The 18,150-nt window shown below is 42.0% G+C and overlaps 1 protein-coding gene across 7 annotated transcripts in view; it reads right to left on the reverse strand.

Annotated features, from left to right (window-relative positions):
* The window catches only part of Steep1 (STING1 ER exit protein 1), a 35,977-nt gene extending 19,156 nt beyond the window's left edge, over positions 1-16,821 (reverse strand). For 2 of the 7 annotated variants that reach the window (XR_008218203.1, XM_052738149.1), the window contains exons 1-5: positions 12,548-12,906; positions 12,206-12,323; positions 3,311-3,352; positions 945-1,083; positions 83-172 (exon numbers count right to left, since the gene is read on the reverse strand). Coding sequence is in view for 6 of the 7 variants with exons in the window: in XM_052738149.1 (XP_052594109.1) it covers positions 83-172; positions 945-1,083; positions 3,311-3,352; positions 12,206-12,323; positions 12,548-12,671 (513 nt within the window). In the remaining variant the exon portion in view is untranslated. Of the gene's footprint in view, positions 1-82; positions 173-944; positions 1,084-3,310; positions 3,353-12,205; positions 12,324-12,547; positions 12,923-16,568; positions 16,714-16,802 lie in introns of those variants that run through there. The other 5 variants (XM_052738166.1, XM_052738146.1, XM_052738148.1 and 2 more) reach the window with 5 other exon arrangements.
* Positions 16,822-18,150: the final 1,329 nt, after the last annotated feature.

Genomic DNA, 18,150 nt, shown 5'->3' on the forward strand with positions numbered 1-18,150 from the left:
TGTTCTGCTCTACAGAGGCTCTGGCCTGGAGCCCCTTACTCCTCCCTCCCGATCCCAATTCCCTGAAAGCAGAAGCACTTACAGCCTCTATCTCTTCTTCTTCTTCATCAATGGTAGACACAGTAACAGAGCTGAACTTGCCCATGTCTTTAGTCCGTTTGGTCATCATAACCTAGAATAGAGGAAGAGGCATCAAGCTAAGTTCACCCCACAAGGATCCATGAGCTGTGTATGCAAGCAGATTTGTGTGCATGTCAGTGTTTTCAAGCATTTGCTACTGAGCTTTTGGGTTGTCTGTTTCTGTTTTTTTCGGGACAGTTTCTCTGTGCAGCCCTGGCTGTCCTGGAACTCACTTTATAGACCAGGCTAGCCATGAACTCAGAGATTTGCCTGCCTCTGCCTTCCTCCCAAGTGCTGGGATTAAAGATGGGTGCCACCATCACCTGCCAAAAGATGGCTGGAGAGACAGCTGTGGGTTCAGGGAACCGAACTCTTACATTTTTGGTTGTGAGCCTATCCTTTAATGGCTGAACCATCTCTCCAGCCCACTATTGAGGGTTTTTTTTTAAGTATATTTAAAAATCAATCTAATTTATTGAGGATTTAATTGTTCCCACTCTAAAAAGAAAAAACTGAATAAAAGGAAAATAAAAATTATACCATTTCTAACCTTACAAGACTACTGTATATAAAGCAAATAATAAATGTCACAGTTCTATAATACCTGCATGTACACAACAATGGCATTTTCTTAATAAACATTTCATCTATAAGGAAAGTTTCTCAGGTATTATATCTTTATTTTAAAAATTAGGGGGTAATGCTATAGCTCAGTGGTGCTTGCCTAACATGTACAAGTCCTGGGTTTGATCCCCAGCACTAATCAAATTTGGGACTAAATGTGTAGCTATATTAAGTAGTCTGTGCCCTTTGATGATAATTACCTTCTTAGGAGGCTCCTGCTTCTGAGTATATATATTGGTTTTCCCAAAGCCTTGGCCAAATTTCACTACGGCTCCATCCACGATGAAGGTCACAGGAGCATTCTTGGGCTGGGACTGGTAGAAGAGCGGCAGTCCACACCTGCAAATGGCAGAGAGAATCTCTGGAAGGCCTCTAACTCTACACCCCCAAAGCATGGCTTGCAAAGTAGACTTGGTTTCTGGGAACAGTCTTGCTTGTGGCAGGAAATGTTTATCTTTTCCCTAATGAACTTGATAAGAATCAATTAGGGTACATGTTGAAATTTCTGATCAGGTTCCTAGGCCTCTCCCAGAAGATCCTAGTTTGGCAAATGTAGGGGTAAGTGAGGCCTGAGATTCTGCTATTTTAATTGGCATCCCACATGATTACTGACATTAGACAAAATTTGGGAAATGCTAGCCAACACTACTGTTGGCTTTGTAGTCAAAAACTGCTACCATTATTCCCAGGTGCCTGAGCACTGGTTCTGTCCACTTTGCTGTTTCATTTTACAGCATCAGAGAAAGTGGACAGAAGCCACTGCAGTGTTTGGCAAAATAAATCCTGTACAACTGCCACTTTCTCTGGCTGACCATTACGCTTTCTGAGCTAAGAAGTAGACCTACAAGATATGATAAAAAAAAAAAAAACAGCTTCATGAATCCAGTATGGCTAGGAACTCTAATATCTTCCTATCTTCTACTTACTTTCCTCTGCTTCAATGCTCCTACTCTGAGTCTCTTGAGAGCCAAAACACAATCGTCCTCACATAAAGATTGAACTTAACTGCCAAGTATAGTGGCTGGTCTTTCATCCCAGCACTCTGGAGGCAGAGGCAGGTGGATCTCCGTGAGTTCCAGGCCAGCCTGGTCTACATACTAAGTTCAAGGACAGCCAGGACTACATAGACAGATCCTGTCTTAAAACAACAATAACAAAAATTGAACTTTCTAATATTCTTACTATTAATAGTCTAAAGCTGGAAGTTTTGCTTTAAACAACATCCTTTAAGATTCCTAGCTTTATAGTCTACATAATACATTTCATACATAAGCCTGGAACTAAATTATATTGTGTCACATTTTCCATTATGACTCAGCCAATTCTACTCCAAAAGAAAATATATGTTCGCAATAAACTCTATCTAGAATACTCAGAGCAACGTTCCTGGTAATAGCCTACACTGGAAGCAACTGAAACTCATTGTGAATGGGTGTACAAACTGATACAATGGGATGCTCAAAAATAAAGAGCACTGTGAATGAGGAAATGAACTAACAGGATGGGATACTCAGCAAAAAAGAGAAACAAATGATTGATACACATAACAACTTGGATGAATCCCTAAAACATCAAATTGAGAAAAACTAGGGATGGGGCCAGTGAGATGGCTGAGTGGGTAAAGGAGCCTGTTCCCAAGGCTGAAAACCTGAGTTTGATCCCCCCAAGACCCACATGGAAGGTGAGAATCTTCTCCAAGTTGTCCTTTGATTCCTATATGTATGCCATGTACATGTGTAGGAGAGAGAGAGACCGAGAGAGAGAGCGAGAGAGAGAGAGAGACAGAGACAGAGACAGACAGAGACAGAGAGACAGAGAGAGAAACAGAGAGAGACAGACAGAGAGACAGAGAGAGAAGAGAGGGAGAGAATGAAGGAGGGAGGGAGAGAGGGAGGGCGGGAGGGCAGGTGGGCAGAGAAGGGGAGAGGGAAGCGGGGAAGAGAGAGAAAGCTAGACCAGCTATAGAAGACATGTACTTGTATGTAGTGGAAAACACTACAGAATTTCCCCGAACTGTTAGGAAAGGTGAAAGCACAGTGACCCAGAGTAGCCACTACCAGGGAGGAGGATGAAGAAAGAAAGGAGCCTGGCCGCAAAGGACATGGGGACTGCTGCAAATGCTTTCTATCTTGATGCTGGTGGCATTACTTCACTGTATTTTTCTCTCAAAATTCATTGACTTGAATATTTAAATGGTAAATTTTATTGCAGACATATTACATCTCGATCTTTCAAATTATATTATGTTAAAAACTCACGTTTTTGCTTGGTGCATGGTGCATGCCTATAATCCCGGGACTCGGGAGGCTAGGGCAAAGGATCAAAAGCTCAAGGCTGGCCTGAACTACACACCAAGACCCTGCCTCAAAAGAAAAAAAATGGCCCCATTTTCCTTACTTTTGTAATCAGCTGGTCAGGGATGGAATTTAACTAGAGTCTTTGGAAAGCATATTAGCATTTGGTTTGAAGGCCTTTGAGATTACTGAGTCCAAAGAGAGACTATTTTCCTAACACATTATGCTTTTACTTACCTATGCTCAGAAAAACCCATACTGTTGGTACTTACTTTGCACACTTCTTTCTGTACTGACGTTCAATGCCCTCAGGCCTTCACAGAAAATGGAAGTAAAAATTGAAAAGTTAAGAGCAAATCTCATAACCGATTAACCTCCTAGCTCATTTTTCCCATTGTTCATCACTTATCATAATTGATGCTAAAAGTTCAGAAGTTCTTCATTTCATAGCTCTACTGGCTAGTTAAGCATGTATTAAGTTTATAACTCCAGCATGCATTCCTTCTTTCACAAGCATGTACTGAGCAACTAACAGGGTTGTGAGCAATTAGTAATAATGCTAGCTAAGCAGAGAAAAGGGCAGTAATATTAATAGTCAAAACAGTGATTGGACTTGTAGTATCAACAATAATAACCACAATAATATAGCAGCAGCTAATTATATAGTCAGCCCTTTGTATCCATGGTTTCTGAATCTGTGGAGTTCACCAACCATGGATAGAACATGTTAGACAAAAGTTGTGTCAGGGGCTGGGGAGCTAACTCAATGAGTAAGACTGCTTGATCAGCCAGAACAAGGACCCAAGTTAGAACCCCCAGCATCCACATAAAAAGCCAGGCATGGCTATGTATGACTGTAACTTCAGGATTAGGAAGTCAGGATACTCAAATCCTGAGAGGTCACTAGCCAGCCAGCCTAGTTGAATAGCAAAGCTCTGGTTCAGTGAGAGACCCCGTCTCAAGGGAATAAAAATGGAGAGTGACAGAGGAAGACACCCTAGCATGCAGCTCTAGACTCTGCATCGGCACATACACCCATACACCCATGCACCCATGTACATGTGAAACACACACACACCACAAAGTTGTATTAGTACTGAAAATGCACATATTTTCTTGTCATTATCCCCTAAGCAATGCACTATTAATTATCTCATAGTGTTTCAGTGGCTTGGGTATTATAAATAATCTGGGCCTGGTGTTAGTCAAACCCCACTCCCAGTGACACACCTCCTCCAGCCTCCTAATCCTTCCCAACAGTCCACCAACTGGGAACCAAGCATTCAAATATATAAGCCTATGGGAGGTGAATCTCATTCAAACCACCACACTGCCAAATTCTTCTCTGTAGAACTTGCACCAGTTTATACTAGCAGCAATGTATTGAGAGTTCTGTTTCTCTACCGCCTCACTGTTAGTGCATGCTAGTTAACTGCATCCCAGCCAATTTCACATGTGAAAAATTAGATCTTCAAGGGTGCCACAGCATGTACCTATAATCATGGCTACTCAGGAGGCTGGGAAAGGAGGATCACAGTTTGAGAACCAACTGGGTAACATAGCAAGACTCAACTCCAAAACAAAGGGAAAAGAAAATAAGATCTGCCAATTTGTATTTCCTTTTTTTAAAATGGAAGCTATATATCTCAGCACCAATATGACAGCCATTTGTGTCGCAAATTTCTTTTTTGCTGCCTTGTGAACTGTTAGCTCCTATCTTTTGAGTCACCAATTTCTTTTACATTAAGGAGACTTGCACTATTAATGGGCCTTGCAAATGTTTCTTGCTCAGTTTGTCATTTGTCTTTGATATGCTTTTGTTTTACAACACGTGCAAATTTTAGACTTTTCTGTAGTCACTACATTTCTCTAGTCATAACTTCTCTCTCTCTTGCTCTCTGCCCATGCATGTCATAACATAGACAGGACTTCCTCAACATGAACTTCTATCTGAAATAAAAAAATTCCAACCACTTATTCTAGAATCTGCCCCCACTAGTTTCTTCCTCCAAATCACTCTCTAAACAGAGGCAGAAGTGGCTTCCCTGGTACCACCTAAGAACATAACTACTGGTTTCTGCAGCATCTTATATAGTCTCCCTCTTCCATACACACATTCCACTTCCACGGCCAAATCAGTCCTCCTTCTGTTTCAGCTCTTTAAAATGAACATGTGCTTTCCAACAGCTGACCGTTTACACACACATGCTTCTCCCTCTACAAACCATGCTCTGCTCATCACATTGCTAAGGCAGTCCTTTGTCTACGCTGATGCCACTTCATAAGTAACCTAGTCAGAGGTTATTCCCGGAACACATTCACTAAGAAGTTCTCGTGTGATTTTCTCTACCAACCCTTTGTTTCATTCATATGGCTTTTAATAATCATAATTACTTGATTTTTCTACTTATTAATTTTCCATGATTTCCATCATCCATTCCCTGAGATCAGACAGACTCTGAGCAAAGCACTACATAAAGGGGTTGGAGAGAGGGCTCAGCAGTTAAGAGCACTGGTTGCTCTTCCAAAGGGCCTCAATTTAATTCCCAGCACCCATATGGTGGTCCACAACTGTCTGTAACTCCAGCTTCAGATATCCAATGCCTTCTTCTCACCTCTGCAGGCTCCATGTACACATGTGGTAAACAAACATACATTCAAGCAAAATACTATACACATAAAATTAAAAGGACTGGACACTGAGAAGATGTACAATATACAGTGAATAAATTCATCTTCGTAAGGAAACTAAACTGATAATCAAGGAAGGTTTTTCTGAGATAAGATCTTACTGAAGACCCCCAGGATGATCTAGAGTTTAGCTATGTAGGCCAGGCTGGCCTTAAACTCAAAGCAATCTTCCTGCTTCAGACTCTCACATGCTAGGATAACAGTTGTAAGCTACCACATCTGGCTAACGAAGTGTTTTTTTTTTTTTTTTTGAGACAGGGTCTCTCTGTCCTGGATCTCCCTCTGTAGACCAGGCTGGCCTCGAACTCACAGAGATCCGCCTGGCTCTGCCTCCCGAGTGCTGGGATTAAAGGTGTGCGCCACCACTGTCTGGCTGAAGTTAAGTTCTTTTTTTTTCTTTTTTTTTTTTAAGATTTATTTATTTATTATGTACACAGAAGAGGGCACCAGATCTCATTACAGATGGTTGTGAGCCACCATGTGGGTGCTGGGAATTGAACTCAGGAACTCTGGAAGAGCAGTCAGTGCTCTTAACCTCTGAGCCATCTCTCCAGCCCCTCTTTTTTTTTTCTAAAGAATATTTTTTAAACTTTTTATATGCATTGGTGTGAAGGTGTCAGATCCCCTGGAACTGGAATTACAGACAGTTGTGAGCTGCCACGTGGGTTCTGGGAATTGAACTCAGGCCCTCTGGAAGAGCAGCCAGTGTTCTTGACCACTGGGCCATCTCTCCAGCCCCTGAAGTTAAGTTCTTAAGTGGAGGAAGTTGTAATGGCAGCACAAGTGGTGGCACCACACTCTGTCTAGAGAGAGTCACAGAAACTTCATGACAAGGTGACAGAAAATAGGATTTCATGTAAATGAAATACTCCATGTATACATAGTATATTCATGGAACTGCTATATACAAAGAATTATTGCCTAATACCATTAGGACTTAAAACTCAAGGATTCCCTACCAATATTATACACATAAAAACACTCAGCTGGGCGGTGGTGGTGCACGCCTTTAATCCCAGCACTTGGGAGGCAGAGCCAGGCGGATCTCTGTGAGTTCGAGGCCAGCCTGGACTACCAAGTGAGTTCCAGGAAAGGCGCAAAGCTACACAGAGAAACCCTGTCTCGAAAAAAACAAACAAACAAACAAACAAAAAAAACACTGCCAGAGCGGGGAGGTGGTGGTGCACACCTTTAATCCTAGCACTCGGGAGGCAGAGCCAGGTGAATCTTGGTGAGTTCAAAGCTAGCCTGGTCTACAAAGCGAGTTCCAAGACAGCCAGGACTGTTACACAGAGAAACTCCATCTCAATCAATCAATCAATCACTGCCAGGCTATTCTGTGAACAACTGTATACCAATAAGTCAGATAACCTAGAAGTCCTAGAATGAAAAAGAATAACATAGATGGGTATGGCGGCACTTGCCTGGAAACCCAGCACTGGGGAGGCTGAAGCAGGAGGATTGAGTTGAAGGCTGGCTTAGGCTGCATAGTGAGAATCTGTGTCAGAAAACAAAAGAGAAAAAAATACCACAAATTGCCCAAACTCACTCAAGAAGTAGACGGGAAAGATGGGCCATGGGCTGTGTGCTCAGCAGTAACTGGTGAAAAAGAGGAACACTAAGAAAAGACTAGAATTCTGCCTTGGCCAGCAGCAAAGCACAGAGTAAGCCCTTGGAAATGCTGCACATGACTAGAACATGAACTATGTCAAGGGGGAGTGTACTTGCTTGTTGGTAAGCTCTAGGAATTCCGAACCCTAACAATGATGTGGCTACAAGTCCCTGGCCTAGGCCCTGCCATTAAAGAAGGCACTATTTGCCACTAAATAAGGCTAGTCCTAAGGCTGATTCATCCTAAAGGTAAGGCTGATTGGATTTCAGAGTTTCTACTTCAGTATAGGGTCACCCAGTAATTTTCTTGACTAGCTTTATGATGTCATAGATGACTGCAGCCTAGTATTAAATTGCTGTGGTGGTTTGAAAAAAAATGGCCCCTATAGGGAATAGCACTATTAGGAGGTGTGGCTTTGTTGGAGTAGGTGTGGCCTTGTTGGAGGAAGTGTGTCACTGAGGGGGTGGGCTTTGAGGTATCCTATGCTCAAGCTACTCCTAGTGAGACAGTCTACTTCCTATTGCCTGCAAATCAGCATGTAGCAGTCCTTCTCCAGCACCATGTCTGCCTGCATGCTGCCATGCTCCCCACCATGATGACAATGTACTGAACCTCTGAAACTGTAAGCTGCCACCTCAATTAAATGTTTTCCTTTATAAGAGTTGCCGCGGTCATGGTGTCTCTTCACAGTAAGAGAAACCCTAACTAAGGCAACTGTTTTCTGTACTAACCGAATAATACATATTAATATATAATACTATTATATACATAACTTTCTACAAATATTATATGTAATTATTACAGTGATCCTAAAGATAGTCGATAATTTTCAAAACCAGTAATCTAAATAATAGGGGAAGATATAACAAAGGACAAAGTGACCCATGTAATCTGAGCACTTTGGAGGTACAAGCAGGAGGATCAGGAATTAAGGTCATTTTCCACTAAGTACCCCATTCAAAGCTTGTGGTACAAGAGAGACTGTCAAAACAAAGAAAAATAAACAAAAGGTTAAAATAAGAGAAGAGAGGTTAGAGCACTGGTTGCTCCTCCAGAGGTTAGGGTTCTATTCCCAGCACCCACATGGCAGCTCACAACCATCTGTAACTCCAGTTCCAAGGGATTCCTGTTCTGGCCTCTATGTACACCAGGCACACAAATGATACACAAACAGGCAAAACACTCACATACAGAAAATAAAACTTCTAAAAATGAGAAGACACAGAAAAAACACACATGATACAGGCAGATAATGGAGTGATGCATTGATAAGCCAAGGAACACTAAGGATTCTTGGGGGAAAAAATCCAGAAGAGAGTGAGAGATGGCTCAGAGAGTAAGGCATTTGCCACCAAACTTGATGACCCAAGTTCTATCCCTGGGACCCATGTGGTAGAAGAAGAAAACTATCAGAAGCTATGCTCGAACCTCCACAGGCAGGCCATGGCAGCTCCACCCATGCCCCACCCTCTACCCCACAAAAATAATGTAAAAAATAAAAAAATTAAAAGAAACAAACAAAAAATGCCAGGCCTGGTAGCACATAGTTTTAATCCCAGAACTTGGGAACCAAGAGCAGACAGATCTCTATGAGTGCCAGGCCAGCCTGTTTTACATAGTGAGCTCCAGGCCAGCCTAGTCTACAGAGTAAGACCCCCATCTCTCTCTCTGTTACACACACACACACACACACACACACACACACACACACACACACACACACACACACACAGATGATAGGTGGGAAGGGATAAGTCAGCAAGAGCATAGCTCTGCTGACAACTTTCAAACTTCAGCCTCCAAATCTGAACCGTGCTGTTGTTTGTTTTCACTCTTTGGGCTCTTTTGGGGCCCGCCACCCAGCTCCCAAATAAACACACACACAGAGACGTATTACTTATAAATGCCCGGCCTTAGCTTGGGTTGTTTCTAACCAGCTTTTCTTAAATTATCCCATCTACCTTTTGCCTCTGGGCTTTTTCCTTTCTCTATTTCTGTATATCTTACTTTCAATCTTACTCCATGGCTGGCTGGGTGGCTAGCTGGGTGGCTGGCTGGGTGGCTGGCTGGGTGGCTGGCTGGGTGGCTGGCTGGGTGGCTGGCTGGGTGGCTGGCTGGGTGGCTGGCTCCTGATGTCCTCCTCCCTGATCCCTCTTGCTCTTCCTTCTTTCTCCTCCCAGATTTCTCCTCCTATTTATTTATTCTCTGCCTGCCACCCCTGCCTATCCTTTCTCCTGCCTCACTATTGGCCGCTCACCTCTTTATTAGACCATCAGATGTTTTAGACAGGCATGTAACACAGCTTCACAGTTAAACAAATGCAACATAAAAGAATGCATCACATCTGTGCATCATTAAACAAATGTTCACAGCATAAACAAATGTAACACATCTTAAAATAATACTGTACAATGTTACCTATTAATTTTTGTTGCTTAAAGCTACCCAGGTTGTGGTATATTTCTATAGCAGCTTTAGCACGCTAATATACCAGTGGATTCCAAGTGTCAAGTGCCCAACATACATCAGGAGCTCAGAAAATGAAATATTTGCTGAATAAATGAGTGGACTTTAGAATAAATGAGTGGATCTCCTGTGGTATTGGGTGCGTGGAGGTGACCACTCTTACCTTTTATACACACCTTGGAATTCTTTCCTTTTTAAAAATGTGTATGCATATTAGTGCTTTACCTGCATGCATATCTGAAGAAGAGGGCATCAGATCCTCTGGAACTGGAGTTACAGATGGTTGTGGAAATTGAACCTGGGTCCTCTGGAAGAGCAGCCAGTGCTCTTATTGCAGAGACATCACTCCAGACCCTCTTTCCTTTCTTAAAACTCTGCATTATTAGGTTCTCCTGGTTCTGTCCAATTCTTTGTAAATCTCAGTCTTCTTTCTTTCTCTCCCATCTGCTTTCTCTTGTATGTATGTATGTATGTATGTATGTATGTATGTATGTATGTATGTATGTAAAGGGTCTCGTGTAAGCCTAGGCTGTACATAGCTGAGGATGACCTTGAACTTCTAATCCTCCTGCCCCTGCCTCCTAGAGCTGAGATTACAAGTGAGCACTACTATCACTGTTATGTGCAGTACCAAGGACTGCAAGCACTCTACCAACTGAGTTATAAGCCTTATGCCTTGCTCCACACATTCAATGTAATTTTATCCTCCCCCATTTTTATTTATTTATTTATTTGTTTGTTTGTTTTTCAAGACAGGGTTTCTCTGTGTAGCTTTGCACCTTTCCTGGAACTCACTCTGTAATCCTGGCTGGCCTCGAACTCACGGAGATCCGACTGCCTCTGCCTCCCGAATGCTGGGATTAAAGGCGTGCACCACCACCGCCCAGCTGTGACCTCCCCCATTTTTAAGTACCCATATACACCAAGGATTCCTCAATTTAAAAACACACATATCTAACTATGTAACTCCCTCCTTACAAAATGGAACTAAGGGGGCTAGAGAGATGGCTCAGTGATTAAGAGTATGATGCTCTTGCAGAAGACTCAAGTTTGGTTCCCAAGGCCAACATTAGGTGGCTGACAACCACCTGCAACTCCAGCTCCAGGGGATCAAACGTCTTCTCCCCAACCTCTACCGGCACCTGCACTCACATGCACATACCAACTCACTCTCACTCTCTCTCTCTCTCTCTCTCTCTCTCTCTCTCTCTCTCTCTCTCTCTCTCTCTCTCAAAAATAAAAATAAACCTTTAAAAATGGAAATAAGGCTGAGGAGACAGATCACAGTCTGTAAAGCACCTGCCTTGCAAGCAAACAGGAGGATCTGAGTTTGATTCCCTGGAACCTAACTAAATGCTAGGAATGGTGGTGCCCTTGTAATGTTTCTTACTTCAGAAGTAAGAGTCAGGCAGTTGTATGGGGCTCACTGGCAAGCCAACCTAGACTACTTAGCAAGTTCTAGGCTGGTAAGAGAGAGACTTTCTTTAAAAAAAAAAAAGTGGAAGGCACTCAAGGTTATCCTCTGGCCTCCACAAGTGCACGCGTGTACACACACACACACACACACACACACACACACACACACGTGCAACACCCAACACATACACAAACACAAATACAAAGAAATAGCTTTTTACTGTCTTCAAATAAAGCATTTCACTGTCCTCACCACAGTATGCACGAAGCTTTTTCTGCAAAACAGTAACCCATGCTCTGGCTACAAAAGGCTATTGCAATTTCCCAAGCACATCATGTTTGATGCTCTTAATGCTCCCAGAGTCCTTCTACCTGGACTGTTCCTCATCGTCCTCCAAGAACTGGCAAATTCCTAGTTCAAGCCAAGCAAAGATTCCACTTCTTTCAGAGCCTTTCCTGACCACAACACAGGCACCTGTTTTCCTATAGCCTTTGTTCACAGCACCAGCATTTCTTTCCATCACAATTAAGTCAGTTTCCTCACTGACTTCTTTAATAAAAACTGTGCCTTATTCATTCACAGATTTGGTACCTAGCTCAGTACCTGGCACATGGCATGCATAAGATTACAGACTGGGGATGTAACTCTGGGAGAGTGCTCACCCAGCAAGACCAAGGCCCTTGGTTCTTTCCCCAGCCCTGCAAATAATACCAATAACAACATCAAAAGTTGCAGGTTGTACGAACTTATTCCAACCTGTAACTGAACCATCACAGCTATCAAATGCCAAGAGAAACCATTTCTCAAAGTACCATTTCAAAAAAGTACAATAAAGAATTTGCTGCATTAACGTAAGTTAGAATACTAGCAAAGTATCAGGCCTAACTATGTGAGCTGCTCAACCACTACACAGAATAATTTACATTCTTCAGAAACAGACCTCAACACAGCAGGGAACTAAACAGAGCATCAAGCCCTTACCTCCGAAGATAGGTAGTCTCCTCATCTTCTGTGTTACAAAACTTATGAGCATGTTTGGCAGCATCAATCACGCGAGACCGGTCCCGAGGCCTCATAGGCAATTTCTCTAACTGACAATCTGAAGGAATGAAGAAAGATTTCGTCGCTTAGAATCACTGAAAAATATCCTGAGCCTAGAGTGATGGTGCACGCTTGTGATGCAGGAGGATCACCGGCAAGTTCGAGGCTAGTCTAAGCTACATCATGAATTCAAGTTCACCCTGAGCAACTTAATGAGATCTTGTCTCAAAAAAAAAAAAAAAGCCCGGCATCTGGCTGCAGCCGCCGTTTTCGGCCACTCACCCAGCACCAGGACCATCTGGCCGCACAAACAGTAGTAGACATGGAGGGGCTTCTCGCCGTCATCATATTCCTCGCGGTCCCGGGTGTCGGAGCAAACCACCGACCGGGACACGACTTTCGGCATAGCTAAGGCAGAGCAGTCAGAAAAGTCCAAGGAAATGAAGAGTCGCGCCGAGATGGCGTCACAGACGCACGTGCAGGACCGGCTCTCCACCCTGGTCACGTGTTGGTACCGGCCTGATTAACTTCCGGAACGTCCCATCTCGCTACGACGCGGGGGGAGGCGGGGTAGAGTGCTGCGTTGACAGACGCTCCTCTGGCTAGGCAGTTAGCTGGGACAGCTTTACTTGTTGACACCCTCAGTATTATTTAAATTTTTTATTTCTATACAGTCATCAATATTTATTTTTTTTATTTATTAGTGCGCTAGTGTGTGTGTGTGTGTGTGTGTGTGTGTGTGTGTGTGTGTGTGTGTGTGTGTGTGTGTGTGTGTGTTGAGGTCAGAGGACAACTTTCTGGATTCTATTCTTCTTTCCACTTTGTGGATCTCAAAAGATGCAACTCAGGTCCTCAGGTTTAGCGGCAAACACTTTTAACTACTGAGCCATCTCTCTGGTTCATAAATATTCATGAATTTATGTAAAACCCAACATAATAAAGGACTATACATTATACATACATATATACATATATATATATATATATATCGCCTAGATTTTAGATGTACTTGTAAATATTTTATTGGCAGTATTCAGTACCTAATAAATGAGTAATAATAAAGTAGAAACTTGGGGCTAGAGAGATGGCTCAGAGGTTAAGAGCACTGGCTGCTCTTCCAGAGGTCCTGAGTTCAATTCTCAGCAATCACATGATGGCTGACAACCATCTGCAATGAGATCTGGTCCCCTCTTCTGGCATTCAGGCAAACATGCAGGCAGAACACTGTATACATAATAAATAAATAAATCTTTAAAAAATAAAGTAGACACTTTTTGTTTTTGCTGTAGTGGGGATTAAATATAGGATGTCGTACATACTACACAAGCATTCTATCACTGAGCTATCCTTCAGCTATCCTATTTCTTCAATTTAGTCTTTTTTTTAATTTATATATTTTTATTTTATGTGTACCAGTGTTTTGCCTGCATATATGTCTATGCACCCTGTTCGTGCCTGGTATCCACAGAGGCTTTGGATCTTCTGGAGCTGGCATTACAGAAGGTTGTGAGTTGCCATGTGGGTCCAACAGAACCAGAGTCCTCTGGAAGAGCAGCTAGCGCTCTTAAACTGCTCAGCTATCTCTCCACCTCTTTCTTTCTTTCTTTCTTTCTTTCTTTCTTTCTTTCTTTCTTTCTTTCTTTCTTTCTTTCTTTCTTTCTTCCTCCCTTCCTTCCTTCTTCCCTCCCTCCTCCCTTCCCTCCATCTCTCTCTTCCTCCCTCCATCCTTCCCTCCGTCCCTTCCTTTCTTTCTCTTTCCTTCCTTCCTTCCTTCCTTTCTTTTTCTTTCTAATGCAGGGTTTCATTATATAGTACAGGGTGGCCTTGAATTCATAATCCCCTTCTCTCTGTCTCCTGTGTACTGAGACTGCAAGCCTGTATCACTGTGACCAGATGAAACTTCTTTATTAAAAAAGATGCAATTTAAATTCATTTTAAATAAAGATACAATTCAACTTGGGCACTGAGGAAGCCCAGTGGATAAAAGTGCTTGCCACCAAGCCTGATGGCCTAATTTTCACCTCCAACACCCACATGATGGAAGGCAAGAACAATCTCTCTCAAGTTGTCATTTGACTTGTGGTGTGTGCGCATGTGAGAGAGAATAAATAAATAGTTTAAAAGACAAAATTCAAATAATATATAATTCATTTTTTGAAAGTGTATTAACAGGCAGGCATGGTTGCAGGTCTTCAACCCCAATACTCAAAAGGTAAAGGCAGGTGGACCTTGCCGAGTTTCAGGCCAACCAAGTCTCCACAGTGAAGCCCTGTCTCAGAAAAAAAAAATCAATTTGGTAAGTTTAGTCAAAGTTGTGGAACCTATACCATTGTCTAATTCCAGAACATATTTATCATTTTTTTTTTTTTTAGGTTTTCCGAGAGAGGGTTTCTCTGTGTAGCTTTGCGCCTTTCCTGGACCTCGCTCTGTAGGCCAGGCTAGCCTCGAACTCACAAAGATCCGCCTGCCTCTGCCTCCCGAGTGCTAGGATTAAAGGCGTGCGCCACCACCGCCCGGTTTTATTTATCATTTCAAAAGGAAATCTCATACTTATTATTAGACATTGCCTGCCTCCTTTCCATATTGTAGAAGGTGATTCCTTTTCATGGTTGAATAGTATTTGATTGTACAGATATACTATTTGTTGTTTATCTGAGCATTACTGGTTGTCATTTGCCTTGTTTTCACTTTTGGGCTATTATAGATAATGCTGCAATAGACATTTACATACAAGTTACAATGGTCATGTGTATACAGGTCATAATCAGGATGGCCATTTTCAATTCTTTTGGTTATATATCTAGTAGCAAAATGGCTAGATCAGGTGCAAGTCTGTATTTAATCTTTTGAGAACCTACCAGAGTTTTTCAAGGCAGTACACAATTTTACATTCCTATCAGTAGTGTTCAAGGATTCTTATTTCTCTCCAATCTTGCCAATAATTATTATTTTCTGTCATTTAGTTTGATTATTTATTTATGTGTATGTGTGTATGTGCACATGCGTGTGGATGCCTGTGGAAGCCAGAAGGGTGCCTCAGATGCCCTGCTCTGCAGCTGGAGTTACCAGCAGTTGTGCACTGCCTGATTCGGATGTTGGGGATCAAACTGGGGCCCTTGGCAAGAGCAATAAGTGCTCTTTACAGCTTAGCTGTCTGTCTAGCCCCCATTGTCAGACTTCTATATTATAGCCATCCTGGTGGGTATGAAATGGTGTTTCATTGTGGTTTTGATTTGTATTTTCCTGATAACTAATGATGTTGAGCATTTTTTTCATATGCCTATCGGTCACTTATATATCTTCTTTGGATGAATGTCAGCTCACATACTTTGCCCACTTTTAATTAGTCAATTTATTATTGACTTGTAAGAGTTCTGGCAGTGCTGGAGATCGAACCCAGGTCCTCATGAATTTGGTGCAAGGATTCTATCATTGAGCCCAGAGTTCTTAATATGTTTTGGATACTAAGCCTTAATCATGTAAATGATTTGTGATTAGAGGAATCTTGCTGGTCTTGTTTGTCCTATGTGTGAGGGGCCAATTTTCATCCTCCCTTCTCCAACCCAGAAAGTCTCCCAACATTCTCTTTCTGGAGGATAGACGCCTGGGGAAACTTAGAATAAACACATCAAGTCAATTCACATTGAGTAACTTCACTAATCCAAGTATCAGCACTGAAATGTTTTGTTTTAAGGAGAGACTTCACTGAAGACTGCAGGAGTTTGTGACTAGAGGAACACATGATATATACCAACTGGAATTTAAAAAACAGTTTACCAGCCCTTCAGTGAAGATGTATTATAAAATATAAGACTCTTCTTTTTACAAGCTTATTGCTGTGTGTGTGTGTGTGTGTGTGTGTGTGTGTGTGTGTGTGTGTGTGTGTGTGTGTAAAGAGATGGGTAAGTGGTTAAGAGCACAGGCTGCTCTTCCAGATAACCTGGGTTTGATTCCTAGAACCCACATGGTAGCTCATAACCATCAGTAACTCCAGTCCTAGGAGATTCAAAACCCTCTCTGGCTTCCAAGGGCACTAGGCACACTCATGGTGCACAGGTATAAATGCAGGCAAAACACCAATGCACATTACAAAATTATTTTAACTTTATTAACATACATTAATTATGCCTAATTATAGATTTCATTGTGACATTTTCATACACGTACTTAATGTGTTTTGGTTGTATTCACCCTCATTACTCTATTTTGTCCCTCTCCCACTTCCACTGGTCCGCTCCCTATTCCCAGAGTTACTTACAGGAGTGTACATGAGAGGTTATTTACAAGAGTATGAGCAACTCACCAGTGGCTACACCACTGAAGAAAAGGTCTCTCTTTCAGCAACCACGAACTGCTGACGTCTCCTCAAGAAAGGGTGAGGTCTCATGAGTCCCTTCTCCCTCCAGGACAGGATGGTGAGGTGTCCAATCTTGTGCAAGTAATCACAGCTGCCAGGAGTTCAAAAGAATGCTAAATCATGCCCAGAAAATAGCATGCCAATCACCCCCAACCCTTCCTTCAACTCTTATATTCTTACCCTCTCTTTTAAGATGTTTCCTTGGCTCTGAAGTGGGTGTTTTAGATGTTCCATTTGGGACTGAGCTGCCAACATTAAGACTCTTACCTTCAGCATTTTGATCATGTATGAGTCTCTGCAGTAATCACTTCCCACTGCAAAAAGAAGCTTCTCCGAACAAAGTTGACAGAAGCTTTACTCTATGGGCAGAAATATAAATATGCAGAATGCAATTAGACAGGTGCCTTGGATCTATGACCGCTCCACTCTCCAATTTTAAAATTTAAAAAAAATATTTATTTTAGTGTATGGTATGTACGGTGTGTGTGTGTGCATACGTGTGTGTTTTTCCAGGTAGGTCCCAGGAATATAACTCAGGCTGCAGGCTCCCTGTCTAGCTCCTCTGGTTCAGCCTCCCCAGTGCTGGAAATACAGGCAAGCACCACAGACAAATCAAGACAATTCTTCCTGTTTTGTTGGGTTGCTAGGAATTGAATCTGGGGCTTTGTGCATGTTAGGAAAGTACTCTCCTACTACGTTACATACCTAGCCCCAAGTATAAGAGAAATATTAATGAAAGTCTTAGAGAATCGTAATCCTTTACATTTTTGTTTGTGAGCCCAGCCTTTAACGGCTGAGCCATCTCTCCAGCCCGAGAATCACAGTATTTGATCCTTAGATCTTAGACCAATATTATTCCTTTCATTCCATACTATTCAATACTTGTTGAGCATCTGTTCAGTGTTAGGAACTGTGCTATAGTAATCAATTACAAGTGCTCTCACTCCTCATGTGGCTTAGTCTAGTGCTGGAGCTAGCAAACGTATTCTATAAAAAAAATTAGGGAATGAATCCCTTAGGGTTGGGGGGGCAAGAAGCAAAATCAAGAACATAGCCTAGGAATTTATCTAAGAGAAAATTGATTTATGTAAGCACTTTATTGAAAAATTTCAAAATATAACACTATTCCTTTAATATACAGATTTAATAATACAAGTCTACTAACTAGAAAGATGGCATACTTTTATAAAAAGAATAATATTTCTCATAATTAGGTTTCAAAGTGAGTATTTCTGATCAGTAAATTCAGCTGCAGATATTCATAGATTAACATTTATCTGTAATAAGATTTGTTCATTTGATCTTTGAAATTTTCTCACAGAGATAAATACTACCATATATCTGTATCAGTCCACAGGATATTATTTTAATTGAGCATATTAATCCCCAAGAAGGCATTTAAGCAATTCTTTTAGTTTATACAATTTAAAAAATTGTATGTGTAAGTGTTTTGCCTGCATGTATGTCTGTGCACCACATGTGTGCAGTGCCCATGGAGGCCAGAAGAGGGCATCAGACGACCTCTGAA

Source organism: Peromyscus californicus, unplaced genomic scaffold (assembly GCF_007827085.1).
Source record: "Peromyscus californicus insignis strain IS unplaced genomic scaffold, ASM782708v3 Scaffold_10__1_contigs__length_136768540, whole genome shotgun sequence".
NCBI lineage: Eukaryota > Metazoa > Chordata > Mammalia > Rodentia > Cricetidae > Peromyscus > Peromyscus californicus.